Genomic DNA, 13,524 nt, shown 5'->3' on the forward strand with positions numbered 1-13,524 from the left:
CTCCAATTGTTAAAGATCAGAATGGATTTATTAGTTGGGATAGGAAAATTATATAAAGTATGTGATAACACAATTATTCTATACTCAAATTTTTACCTGTGGGTATCTGCAACACATATATGAATTAGTGAAGTGCAAACTTATGCATGTTATTAATAGGGGAAATTTTAGAATTCAATTCTTGTTTTCTATATATATATATATATATATATATATATATATATATATATATATAGTGTATGTATAGTGTATGGCCATGTATGCACTACCCTAGAAGACAATTAAAGATAGACAATGTAGTTCATCATGCTCTTGAAGTCCTTCTTCCATATTGATAAATTTTATGATTGAAAATGAAAGTATATTATAGGCATTCTACATGCTCACAGAACCAAACCCCAGCATTTTAAGGCATGTAAGTAGGTATTATCAACAACAAAGAAGGGGTGGCAATTTACAAGGAATAGTCCTGATGTTAGGTATTGTAGTCACAATAGGGACTTGGTTTAGCGGCAGGTATGGAAACAGTGTATGTAAATAGGAAACACATGTCCATCCAGAACCATTACTTACTATAATCTTTTCTTCCTGGGCAGTGAATGCTTCTTCGAAGTCATCATGCTTTTGAAGAAGGGCTTCTACACTGCCCACTGAGTTCCCCAGGTCCTCATTTTCCAGGAAGGCCTGTAAAAGATAGAAAGCCATATCTCAGATTTTCTCATTGGCAAGACCCTTTCCTCTTGGAACTTCTCAGAGACAAGGATAATGGAGGTAGTCTAGGGAACTGAAAAACAAGGTGAGAAATTGAATAGACAAGGATATTATGTAGAAATTAACTTCAAATATCTCGAGCTTAGATTCCCATCTTTTAATGCTTGCATGCAACTTTCTTACCTTTATCTCTTGGCATAGTCACATGGAATTCTCTCCACTAACTAAATATTATTTAGAGTTCTCAAAATTACCTTCCTTTAAGAAGTTGCTCATTAACCCTGTATGACTTATAATGTTTTTCTGCCTGAGACCGTACCCATTTGATACTCATTTTACTTTTCTTTAGCCGTTGTCAAAAATCTCTGTGCTATATACTTAAATGTAGCTTTTAAGACAGTGTCACTAGGTAGAACAGACTGTTTTCAAATTTCTGGACCTCCTGTGAACTCAGCATCCTGAGTGGTGGGATTGCAGGTGTGCCCACTATGCCCAGCTTGTACTTAAGTATTTTTCTATGCATTTGCACATGAAGGGAATTGTAGCAGCACCCTTACAGAGCTAACCCATCTTTACTTTTTGCCATGGATCATCCTCCAGTTCCTGAGACAACTTTGTACTAAAGAAATGACTTTGAGGATGCTAATAGTAGTCAAAGACATAGATAAAGAATGGAAGAAGTGATATTTGAAGACAGGTACGGTGCTTTCTGTTACCTCTTGTCTGCTCATCCAACTATCCACTTGTTCACTGTCTCGGTAGAAGAGGTGAAAATCCAGGCACTGACGGTACTGATGCTGACACTTGTCCCACAGTTCAAGCAGAGCAGCCCAGTCATTGGCTAGTTTTGTCATCTTAAGAAAGGAAGGGACATTGTATCAAAAAAAATTAACCAATAAATTTTATCCTTCACTTACTGAGCAGCTAATAAATGCATTGCCATTTGAAAAAGGCAAAAGTGAGTAAGAAATGAGCTACTTTTCTAAGGTACTAACACCTTCAAGCAAATAAGTGCAGTATAGGAAAAATAGGATAAATGCCATGAAGAGACATAATATGTTTATATGCTTAAAAAAAGAAGGAAAGATTAATTCAGCCAGGGAGAGCTAGGGAATGAAACTACAAGGATTATAAGGACTATTGTATCAAGAAATTTACAGTTATCGAGCAGCATCAGGGATGAAGAAAAAACATCAAACCACAAGAAAATTATATTGTCAGGAATATGAGCACTGAGGTTATATTGCACTTGGGGAGGAATAGAGTGGCTAAAAGAGGTGGATATTTGATGATTTCCTCACCAGTGGTGAAAAATCACCTTAATTTGAGATTGTATGGAGGAGAGCATAAACGGTACAGGTGCACATCACTGGACTAGGCATTGTAGGGAACCCAAATATTATCAAGGTAAATTCAGTAATGAATTTACCTTCTAGAGTTGGGTGTGAAGATGTGCTAAAATAAAACAATGATACAAGGTGGTATAAAGGTTTCAAATTAAGTGTGACTCAGAGAATTGACGAAGCGATGCCCAAAGCAGAGCAATTGCAATTGCCGATCTTGTGGGGATTTTAAGTGACTCAGCTTAGTTAATGCATACGTGATAAGGACTAGGTGGACTCCAGACACACCATTAACATGTTCAGGTATCTCCTTTTCCCTTTCCAAAGAGAGATTTACAAAATAGATGAGGGCGGACTATATCATTGACACTTCACACACTGTGTGAAAGTAGCTTACCTTCTCACGAATTTCCTCAGAAGCTTCGTGATTACCGTCCAGCAGATCTTGACCAGTCGCATCGGCAGATTGAAATCTGTCATCATACGAGTCGATCTCATGCTGTGGTCACAAAACAGAATGTCACAAATGCAGCAAGAAACTGCTTGGACTTCTCCATATTGAATGAAGTCCCCCATCCTTTCTCCTATTAGGGAAGCCTTTGTCCCCTACCTTATGCTGTTGGTGTCTGGCTAGTAGTGCCTCCCCGCTGGCTACATCTGTAGGCAGCTCATCAGCATTGATCAGAGCAGTCTTCTCCTTCATCCAGCCCGAGAGCTCATCATAGTCAGATAAGAACCGATGGTATCTATGGGGGAAAACAGGATAAAAGACAGGAAGGGGATACCTGATTTGAAAGGACTATGCATGGCATAAGCAATAGCAAGGAAGGTTCACCTTATCCTAATTCCACGTCTCCCCTTCCCCTCCAGTGCAGTAGGTTTGAAGCCTTTCTACACAGGGGCCTAGATCTTAGAGTAGGTGTATCATTGTGTGTGTGTGTTATAATTCTGTCACCATAATGTCACACGTACATAAGAGTAAAGTCTCATGATGCGGCCAGAAAATGGATACATGCCATGCAACTATCAGAGAGGAGATAGAGTTGTGTTTTCTCAAAACTATCGTAGCTAGTATTTACTCTACTAATCAAAAATACTCATAAGATTATTATCTATTTAAAAAGTTAAATATTCATTATTTGGTTATAAATCATAATGATAGCTTTGGTACTATCTTCTATCTCTTGATGGTTGGATTACTATCTCTGAGAATTAACTACTAAAATTATGACTTGTTATCACAGATATTTAGAAGTTTTAACTGATAGTCAAGATACCAGTTTTTACCCTTTAGCTTAAAACCTTGTTTACAACTTTTGCCAAAGTCTTTCCAGTTTTATAGGCTACTTTATAACATCTTACAGCTATGCAGACAGGAAAGATAAAGGCTGTGGTTGAGGGGCATGTATGATACTGAGTATTCTACCAGTTTGCAAAAGGACTTCTTGGACAAACTAAAATATCATTTGCCTCTAGAGAGCAGGCAGGAGAACTGAGAATCCTTTTAAGCTTTTTCTGCTTTGGGACTCCCTGGAAGAGGTAGGACAACATGTGCAATTTCTGACCCATAAGAAGCCTTCAGCTTTGCATATCGGTTCGTGGCCAAGGCACGGATGTGTTCCCAGTTGGAGAGCAGATCCACTTTCATCTGCTGGATCTGCGTGGCATCCGCAGGATGGGAAGTCATCAGCTTGTCTGCTTTGGCACACAACTCCTTCACCTTTGGAATAAGAAAGAAACCTACTAAAAAATTCAGGCACCGTCACCCCTGGCAGAGCTTTATAGAAGAGAGAATAATAAAAGCAATGACCTGAATAGTAATGATTGATAAGTATATTTATATTACAATACTTGACTAATAAAAATATTCTATGTTAATGACAATTTTTAAAATCCTTATTATCCATAATATGTTTTATACTTTACAAGTATTTTCTCATATTATGTTGTTCATTTGATAATATCACAGGAAATATTCTTTTCTTTTCTCTTTTTTGATAAATTATTCTTATTTCTATGTTGTATGAGTGACAACAGAGAAGTGCTGGTTTTTTTTTTGTTTTTTGTTTTTTGTTTTTTGTTTTTCGAGACAGGGTTTCTCTGTGTAGCTTTGGAGCCTATTCTGGCACTTGATCTGGAGACCAGGCTGACTTCAAACTCACAGAGATCCACCTGCCTCTACTTCCTGAGTCCTGGGATTAAACGCGTGTGCCACCAGTGCCCAGTGAGAAGTGTTGTTTTACTCTTTCAGTCATGCTGCTCACGTCTGAAGCAAGGTTCAGAACAAGGTTTATCCCTCATCATCTCTCTATGATATCTCTGTAGATGTTACTGTCTACAGTCAGGAAGGACACTTTTATCCCAAACCTGAAGAAAACCACTTAACCCTTTAGCTCTGGAGATCCGGGATACTATAGTAAAATATAGCACAGGTGACTTTTTACATGCCATTATTATTTCTTTAATTATTCTTAAACACAATCAGATACTGTTGAGAGTTTGAGGTATTGTTACCATTACACATTGTGTCCTATAATTTCAGCATTTATTGTTAGGGCAAAATAGACCAACCACAAAGCAAGAAATGAACAACAATGGAAGTGGGAAGGTGGATGTGGTCCAAGGGACAGGGCTTTATTCAAAGCAGGCAGGTATGATCTTTCTGTACTCTGCCTCTTTGTTGAAAACGTATGGGTGTCTGCCCTAACTGTAACTGAAGTTGTAAAATGGAATATTATGTAAGTTTTGATTACCAACAAGATTGGGTTAATAAATGCCTAATATAGTAAAGCACCTCTCTGGGTGTTTGTGAGAGTGGTGTGTTTCTAGAGACAACTAGAGCTCTAACTAGTCAGTGAATCAATCTCTTGATGGGTTTATGATCTGGTATTGTGTGTGTGTGTCTGGGGTGGGTGTGGTGGGTGTGGTGTGGTGGGGTGATAGAAGGCAAGAGGTTGGCTTGAAGGAAGCAGATTGATGAAGGCATGTTCTTGGGAATTCTATTTAATTCTATGCCTTTCCTGTATTCTTCTCTGTATTTCTTGGTTAGTCATGAAGTGAACAGCTGTTCTCCACCACTTTTTATCAACAAGATGTTCTTCCAAAGCACACAAGGCTAACACATGATAGACTGAAACCTCTGGAATTGTGAGCCAAAATAAGTGCATCTACCCTTAGATAGTTTCTGCTGGATACTGTGGCCACAGTGGCAGAAATATTAGTAACAAAGGAAGAAATGAAGGACAGAAATTGTCCCAGGAATACAGGCTTGCTCTGAGTTCTAGTGTGCCTGTGTCTGTTCTTCTAGGCATATAAATGAGAGGTTTTCATCTTCTAGAAGGGAGTGAACTTGGGCAGATACCCAAAGAATGCTCAATCACACCACAAGAACATCTGTTCAACTATGTTCATAGCAGCAATATTTGTAATAGCCAGAACCTGGAAACAACCTAGATGACCCTCAATTGAAGAATGGATAAAGAAAATGTGGTACATATACACAGTGGATTGTTACTCAGCTGGAAAAAGCAATGGCATCATGAAATTTTCAGGCAAATGGATGAAACTAGAAAAAATCATTCTGAGTGAGGTCCTGCCTTAACTTGATGTTCTAAGGGAGGCCTTACCTTTTCTGAGGAGTGGATGGGGGTGGGGTGGGGAGAAGATGGAGGGGGAGTGGGAGGAAGGGGGGGACTGTGGTTGGTATATAAAATGAATAAAAAATTAAAAAGAAGGGAGTGAAAAGATAGATTTGGATTTTAAAGTCTCTCAGTTTATTATGAAAGAAGAAATTCCTTCCCTGACTTACAGTATGAAGGGTGAAAACCAGGGTCCAACTGCTACAGAAGAGAATGTGTTGAGAGGGAAAACAAATAGTTGCAAAGCGCTTTACTGAGGGAGATTAGTGAATCATTCTTGGAGGTATTTTGTTTAGTTGCAACACATATCACAAAATATGATAGCATATGAAACATATGTGTATGTTTAAATAAAAGTAGTTTGAATATAACATAATGACTTGCAGTATCACTGAATACATATGATCTAGAATGTGGAGGCATACTGCAGTGCCACAGAAGAATCCATCCTTGGTTAAAAAGTGTGACTTTACTGTGTCTTCTTGAGGATGGTGCTAGGCAGGAAGGTCACCACGTAACTTTTATGAGTCTAGGACCAGCCATTTCTCCAGCCAGCAAAAGCTTACCTTGTCATCCATGACAGCGAGATTCCTTTCAAGCCCCTTGTGATTGTGAAACAGTGCTTCCGAACTAACAAGATCTTTGCCATAGTCCTCAGAGGTGAGTAGAGGCTCTTTCTCCTCCATCCACTGGATGGCTTCAGTGACATCCCTGCCAGAGAGTATCATGAACACCAACAAACCAAGATGGCAGGCAGGCATGACAGGGCAAACAGACCTGGAGGACCAGCTTAGTTCCCACAAGTAGCAACTACTCTATTTTTCAACAAACAACCATGAAGTAACTTAGAACATACTTGCTTGTTTTTTCCCAGTGACATGTTCTAGTCCAGGGGATCTATTGATCTGCCGGAGACACTACCCGTGTCTGACATGTGAGAAGTTATTCCTGAATACCACTCATTCTTTCCCTCTGACTCATCTAATTCCTACATGTCCTCTTTGCTTTGTACCAATACAGCAGTTTTATACTTCTTTATTGTTCGGATAACATAATCAAAACATTGGATATCAAGTTGGTCTTTGCTTTCTTAAGTCATTTGTATCTCAAAGGTGAAGAAATGATGGCCTTTGGCTTTTGAGGTACTTTGAGTAATGCCAGCAGGAGTAGGCAGAGGGTAATACAAATAAATCTGATACATGCCTATCAATAGGGCCCAAGGTCACACTTTTTGAAGTCCTTATTCACCTGCTTCCACTTGTGGAATGGCTAGGGTTATAGTCTGTTTGCCTCTACCGTCTTAGTTTAGATGGTGATGGGGATCAAAGGCAGGGATTCTGTTGCAGTAGACCACTGCCCACTGTGCTATACCATCAGCATCATACCTTTTGAATCTTTGGAGGTCTGCAGCATTCGATAGATTTTCTCGTCTCTTCAGAGCCAAGTTCCAGAGACGATCCCAGGCAGCATTTACCTCATCCTGTTTTGCCTTTATCTCAGGCAACTTAGGATGTTTATTCTAAAAAAGTAAACCAACAAAGATGACGCCATACCAAAAAAATCACTTTAACACTGAATTTATACATCACACCTTGTCACACTGCCATATGAAGAAGCATGGTTTCATAGGCAACAGGATACCATTGCCATCACACACACACACACACACACACACACACACACACACACACACACACACACACACACAGTAATTTTTATGGATCAGAAGGGGGAGTCTGTGACCAGAGGTTAAAAGCGGCTCATAACATGTCAGTCCATGGAGGTGCATCTGTCTACTCTCTTACAATGTCACATTTCCTCATATCCCACCATGATTAAGACCAGAATCCTTTCCCTGGAATGCCCCTTTGGCTTCCACCTTACCTGGGCACACTCATCAGCATACTGGTTCACTTTGTCCACTTTTCCCTTCCGAGCTGTCAGTTCTTCTTGGAACTCTTCAAACTTCTTATGGAGGACTTCAGTTCGTTCCCAGTCATCACCCAACTCTACTAATGTCACTATAGCTTCCTGTAAGTACAGAAAAGTCCATAAAATCACCAGCAGAAAAAAATCTAGAAATTATTTTGCAGGTCAAAAGTCCCAAGCCCCTGTTGATTTCTCAGGATAACACAAATGGAGACCCTTCCTGAGAAAAGCCGGATTAACTCTTGGGATGACACATTGATCTGGGGATTTGTCTTTTGGGATAATTCTTTGGTAAGATTAGGGCGATTGTTGGGAGAGTGTCTGGAAGTTCCTTCTATGTTTTAGAAGACCAGTGAACAGTTCTTCCTACTCTGCCTCCTTTGGAATCAAGCATTTGCCAAAAGCACAGCTCATGTGTGTATGTGACTTCAGCCCCAACTGGGGTACTATGCACTGAGAAACAACAGTTGAAAATTGTTTCAGCCAAGATCCAGAGTGTAAGGAAAACCTTTGCATTGGGGAGTCAACAGCATGGGGAGAAAAGGGTGATGAGCATAGATCATACTGAAAGTATGTTAAGTCTTGTCTTTGCCATAATCACACCTGTGTATTTAGGTTTATTCCCTACAACATTAATCTTCAGAATTTCCTCAAATCTTTGCTAAAATTCACCTTTCCCCCAAAGAATGAAGTCCAGAAAGAGATTCTTCAACTACCCAAGACTACCTGAGTAAGCAATAGAGAGTTACTACGGAGTGCTGAGACAGAGCCATCAGAGCACACACGAGTATGTTGGCTTGTACCTTTTCTTTGATCCATTCCAAGATGTCTTCACAGTCCTGCGAGTACTGATAGAACTTCAGTGCCTGCAGCAGCACCTCACTTTTCTCTTGGGTCAACTCCCACAGCAGATCCCACAGGTGGCGAAGTTCCTTCAGATGGGTCTGTAAGCAAGAGAGCAGAAGAGCTGGCCTGGCAAATAGCTCAATGGGGAAAAGCCTTTGCCTTGCAAGCCCAACAACCAGAGTTTGATTCCTGAAAAATATGGTGGAAGGAGAGAACCCTCTGACATCTCTGCAAGTATGCCACATTACGCAGCATGAACACACACACACACACACACACACACACACACACACGTACACCCACTAAGCTAAACCACACATGATCTTCAGTGAGAGAAAATTTTGTTAAAATGTCTTGACATTTTAAAGAATTGAAAACTACAAGCTATCACATGGTAAAAGGGTGGTGGGAAGTTTGCACAGGAGAGGGCTCATTTTGACTGAGTCTTAAGGACAGAAAGATTTCTGTTGGATAGATGATAGGTAGAGAATGTTCTATGTACAGCAAACAGTCATAGCAACATCATAGGAGGAACATATGAACTCTTGTCAGTAAGTATAAAGGCCTCAATTCTTCTGAGTAACTGGTAAACCCTTTCATTAAAACAGGAAGACTATTTTGGGACTACATAGTTTGAAAACATGTAGAAGAACTTGAATGCCAGATTAGATCAGAACATCATGTTCTGCTAATCATGGGAAACTGGTAAGCCTTGTGCTACCCTTTAAAAATCTTGTATCTTTGACTGCTCCATTGCTCTCGGTAGGATATGGAGCACATTTCTTTGAACCCCACTGTGGTGTCCAGTATAACCTCAGTGACGGTAATGGATAGTTGTTTTAAACACTTTTCAGGGTTTGAGGGGGATTAAGACAGGGTTTCTCTGTGTAGCTTTGGAGATTATCCTGGCACTCGATCTGTAGACCAGGCTGGCCTTGAACTCATAGAGATCCGCCTGCCTCTGCCTCCCAAGTGCTGGGATTAAAGGCATGTACCAACACCCAGCCATTTTTCAGACAGTTTTGTTTCATTTTGAATTATAGATTTTAGAAAACAACATCTCACTATGTAGCCCAGACTAGACCTGAACTCACCACCCTTCTGCCTCCATCTCTCCACTGTGGGGTTATAGGCATATACCATCATATCCAGTTTTAAATACTTCAATTAATATAAGGACTTTCATAGAACACTATAATATAAAAGTTCTATTTTAAATGAAAGAATAAGAATTGAGATATTCTTGTTAATACTTTCAAATCAGATTAAAATCTGATTTTCCTAGGTAAAATTATTTTTTTCTTTTGCTAACATTATCATGGGCTAGAATATTTATAATACATATAGAAAGACTAGCCTCAATTGAAAGTTATGTAATAAAAACTGGTTTTGTAATTTAAAAATACATAAGCTAAAATTTTTACTCATACTAAAAGAATATATGAATTAGTCAGAAAGTAGCCGTGACACTAAGAATAGGCACACAGTAGATAATGATTGTTTAAATAACTATGATGCTAAGGTCATGACATCCAAGAAAGTTTTCTGAAGTTGTTAGATTTTAGGGATTTTTGTTTTTTTGTTTTTGTAAATAGGAAGGAAATTATGAGGAATTATACTGTCAGAAATGGGGTGTGTTGTGTGAAAAGAGTAAACCTTCACTGGAAAATGGGAAGAATTCAAAGAAAATTCAAATGGAAAACATTATGAAAGTGTCTTTGTAAAAGTCATTTCATCTGAGAAATGTGGGATAAGATGAAGTGGCCTTGATCTTGACACAAAGACAAGTATAATGACTGCCAAAGGGCATTCCATACCATAGTTCTTTCTCCACCTATGAAACACAAGTATGACCTGTCATTTCTCCTGCCCCAATTTCAATAAGAAACAAGTGTTTTGAGCCCTTGTTCTATGACAGCTACATCAAGTTTTACCAAGCATAATCCCCTGAAACCCTGATAACACAATTAGCAATTAGTGGCTTGACTTTGAGTCCCTACAATTCATTTACCTTGGTGGCTTCATGGGCAAAATGGTCTTCTGCAAATCGGGCTTCCCTGGTTTCTTCCAGTTCAGGAAGTACCCTTGATTTGGCTTGCACCTCTGCTACAAAGGATTCATGCTTCTGATACTTCCCCTGCAATTTGGAAATGAGAGTTTATGAGTAATGAAATGCAGTCTCACAGGAACACCAAGTACTTTTTCTGTTCCTCCTCTCAATTCTAAGCAGACTTCCCACTCCCCTTCTTGTACTCGGCGATTTCCCTTGGTCATAGTAGAAACCATTACATCCTGAAACAAACAAGTGTGTACTCAAGGTAGAACAACTGAACACACCTCCCTTAATCAGAGGTAACACAGATGGTCTTTTCTATTGGTACTTCTTTTGGAAAATTATAAATAAAATAATATGCTACTCAACGGTCCACACACTCCTATATCAATAAAACCATGTAATACATGGAGACACTGAGTTCTCTTTTTAAAAGTACAGTGCACAAAATGAAATTATTTATTAAGTTCATGGTGATCTTGCTCTTGACATATGTGAATTAATCCATTGCACACATACATCACCCAATGTTCCCTGATCAACACCAATCACCAATTGTGTTCTTGCTATGCACTATGCCAACTGATAGAGGTAGAGTTTTTCACCAAAGTGCTTGTCTTGCAACCTTGTATTTGAACTTAACAACAATCATAAGCAACATTTTTGAGGAAAGCTAGAAAAATCCCTGCTGCTGGAGAGAATGGACAACAGTTGCTCTAGAAGTACTGATGATTTTTACTATCTTAAAAGAAATCAATTGTTTCATCATTAATGTCACAATAGTAAAAGCACATGTTATGTCAATAGTTTCTTGAACTCTCAGCCTCTATTTTGTCTAGTAAGCTCTTATAAAATTCTGGCTTGGATGAGTTTTATTTGCAGATAAGATTCTGAAAGTTTAGAAATACAAGATGGAGATAACGTAGAACTTTTGTCTCTGGTAATAGTATAATCTTTCTTTGACATCTACATAATTATAAGAAGGTGAGTTCTGAATGGGACTTCAATGTGATACAGTATTTCTGTATTTTCAACTGCTGATATAATGTCATTTTGTTTTGGTTTCCTTTTTCTCTTCTGTCTCAAATTTCCAACACGATAAAGAAGGACCAACTTCAGCCTTTTTCTTAGATGAACTTACAAACTTCCCATTCCACTATTTTGGCTTCTTTCTAACATAGGATTAGTTTGTACTTACACACACCCTTCAACATTAACATAAAGAAAAGCCCAGTTAATTTTCTAGATAATATAGGGTGAATTTTGGGAACATCTGTGGTACTAAGTCACCTGTATATTCGTGGGTTCATAACTCTTATCTTTTGCAATCTCAAGCTTCTCCATGATCCACTTCTCCAGGTCGTCTGCATCTCTCCTGAAAACTTGATAGTGATAAGACTCTTCAAGCTTCTGACCCCTCTCAGCAACACGTTCCTTGAACCTCTGGTACTGGTCTAACACCTCCTGTCTTCTGTGCTGGATTTCTTCTGCTGTTTCCAAAACCTTGGGTCCACTGCTTTCCACAGCCTATAAGTTAGAAAGTATCATTATGTTTTGAAACACTATTCTGTGTCCCAAAATATGTATGTATGATTATTATGTCAATTAAAGATTATAAGAAGAAAAATAAATGATGCCTCTAATTGTTGCTATTTCTCTTATTTATAATGTTATCCTTCTTACATATCCCAAGGCAGTCTCCAACATTGAAAATATATTTACACATTGTTAAACCTGTTAATTCATACTGTTTGAGGGGCTGTAACTGTATAATTTTAACTATAAATAGCTATTGCTTAGATTAATAGTTCTTAATCATCCAAAATATTCTACAGAAAGAATGAATTTGGACTGATGAAGCAATATCACAAATTTCAGATTGATAATAACAAAATGCTAGTTTATATTTTATACCCTTCAAAGGCTAAACACCATTAATAAGTGCTGATCAGACCATAAATTTAATGAATAGTCAGGGATGGTTTGCAATTAACTTAATGAATTACACACACACACACACACACACACACACACACACACACACACCCATGAATATGTATCTTCTTTAAAAGTATAGATTATGTATTATATATTCTTCTTATTTTATTAACTAAAATTATCTAAAAATATAAGAAAGTTTAAATTCAACCTGTCTTCTACTCACTTGTCACCACTGTAAATTATTAGTGTTTCAGTATTGTTTTTTAGAATATAAAACATTATATTATTATCAATACAAAATTATGCTTTATTTTATAGAAATCCAGTTGGTGTAACAATATCCAGGAAAATTTCCATAGGGTCATTTCTATAGTTCCTATAAGAAACTACTTCTCTTGTTTCTTAAATCTAAAAAATGCAATGCAGAAGTTTATATTTTAATGTTTCTTTATTTTTCAAAAATAGTTTTCTATGGCCCAGTAATTACTGAGATGACTATAAAATTAAGCTATTCCACACGAACACAAACTATTAAAGGTATTATTTGGTCTCAAATAACCTAGTTGTTTTCTTTAGGAATTATCTGACTTTAGCAAGTAACTGCTGAATTTTTATTAGTATATAGGTATAAAGTTCTAGGTTATTTTAAAAAGCAAAACATTCACAAAATATTTAGAAGCAAAATTTTCTACAACTTTAAAGTCAAAAAGTGTGATTTTTAGTGACCCTGTGAAGATGGAATGGAAAATTCAGAAGAGATAGCTTTCCTAATTGCATCAGGGATGAGAATTCCTCTACTCACAGCTTCCTTTGAAGGGTGCTCCATTTCTCCCCAGAGTCTGAAAGTTTGCTAGATGAAATGTAGCTAAAAGAGAAAAAAATGTTCTTTGAATGTGTAGTCCACCTCAAATAGGAATGTCAGAAACATGAATGTGGCAAAGACCGAGAGGAAAAAACAAGTTTTAGAATCCCGCCAAGCATAGACAATCAGCATTATCTCCTGGGGACAGTTTCAGCTGAGGCAGTGGCTGACTTCCACAGACAAGGTGACTCATCAGTTTTG

At 38.1% G+C, this 13,524-nt stretch overlaps 1 protein-coding gene across 1 annotated transcript in view; it reads right to left on the reverse strand.

The window, feature by feature from the left end:
* Positions 1-13,524, reverse strand: part of LOC100771374 (spectrin alpha chain, erythrocytic 1) — a 70,092-nt gene extending 56,568 nt beyond the window's left edge. The window contains exons 1-12 of the mRNA XM_035445668.1: positions 13,264-13,524; positions 11,811-12,047; positions 10,479-10,604; positions 8,425-8,565; positions 7,577-7,723; positions 7,078-7,211; positions 6,259-6,403; positions 3,620-3,774; positions 2,665-2,800; positions 2,452-2,553; positions 1,428-1,565; positions 574-684 (exon numbers count right to left, since the gene is read on the reverse strand). Of these exons, the coding sequence (XP_035301559.1) occupies positions 574-684; positions 1,428-1,565; positions 2,452-2,553; positions 2,665-2,800; positions 3,620-3,774; positions 6,259-6,403; positions 7,078-7,211; positions 7,577-7,723; positions 8,425-8,565; positions 10,479-10,604; positions 11,811-12,047; positions 13,264-13,287 (1,596 nt within the window). The 5' untranslated portion in view covers positions 13,288-13,524. The remainder of the gene's footprint in view (positions 1-573; positions 685-1,427; positions 1,566-2,451; positions 2,554-2,664; positions 2,801-3,619; positions 3,775-6,258; positions 6,404-7,077; positions 7,212-7,576; positions 7,724-8,424; positions 8,566-10,478; positions 10,605-11,810; positions 12,048-13,263) is intronic.

Source organism: Cricetulus griseus, chromosome 5 (assembly GCF_003668045.3).
Source record: "Cricetulus griseus strain 17A/GY chromosome 5, alternate assembly CriGri-PICRH-1.0, whole genome shotgun sequence".
NCBI lineage: Eukaryota > Metazoa > Chordata > Mammalia > Rodentia > Cricetidae > Cricetulus > Cricetulus griseus.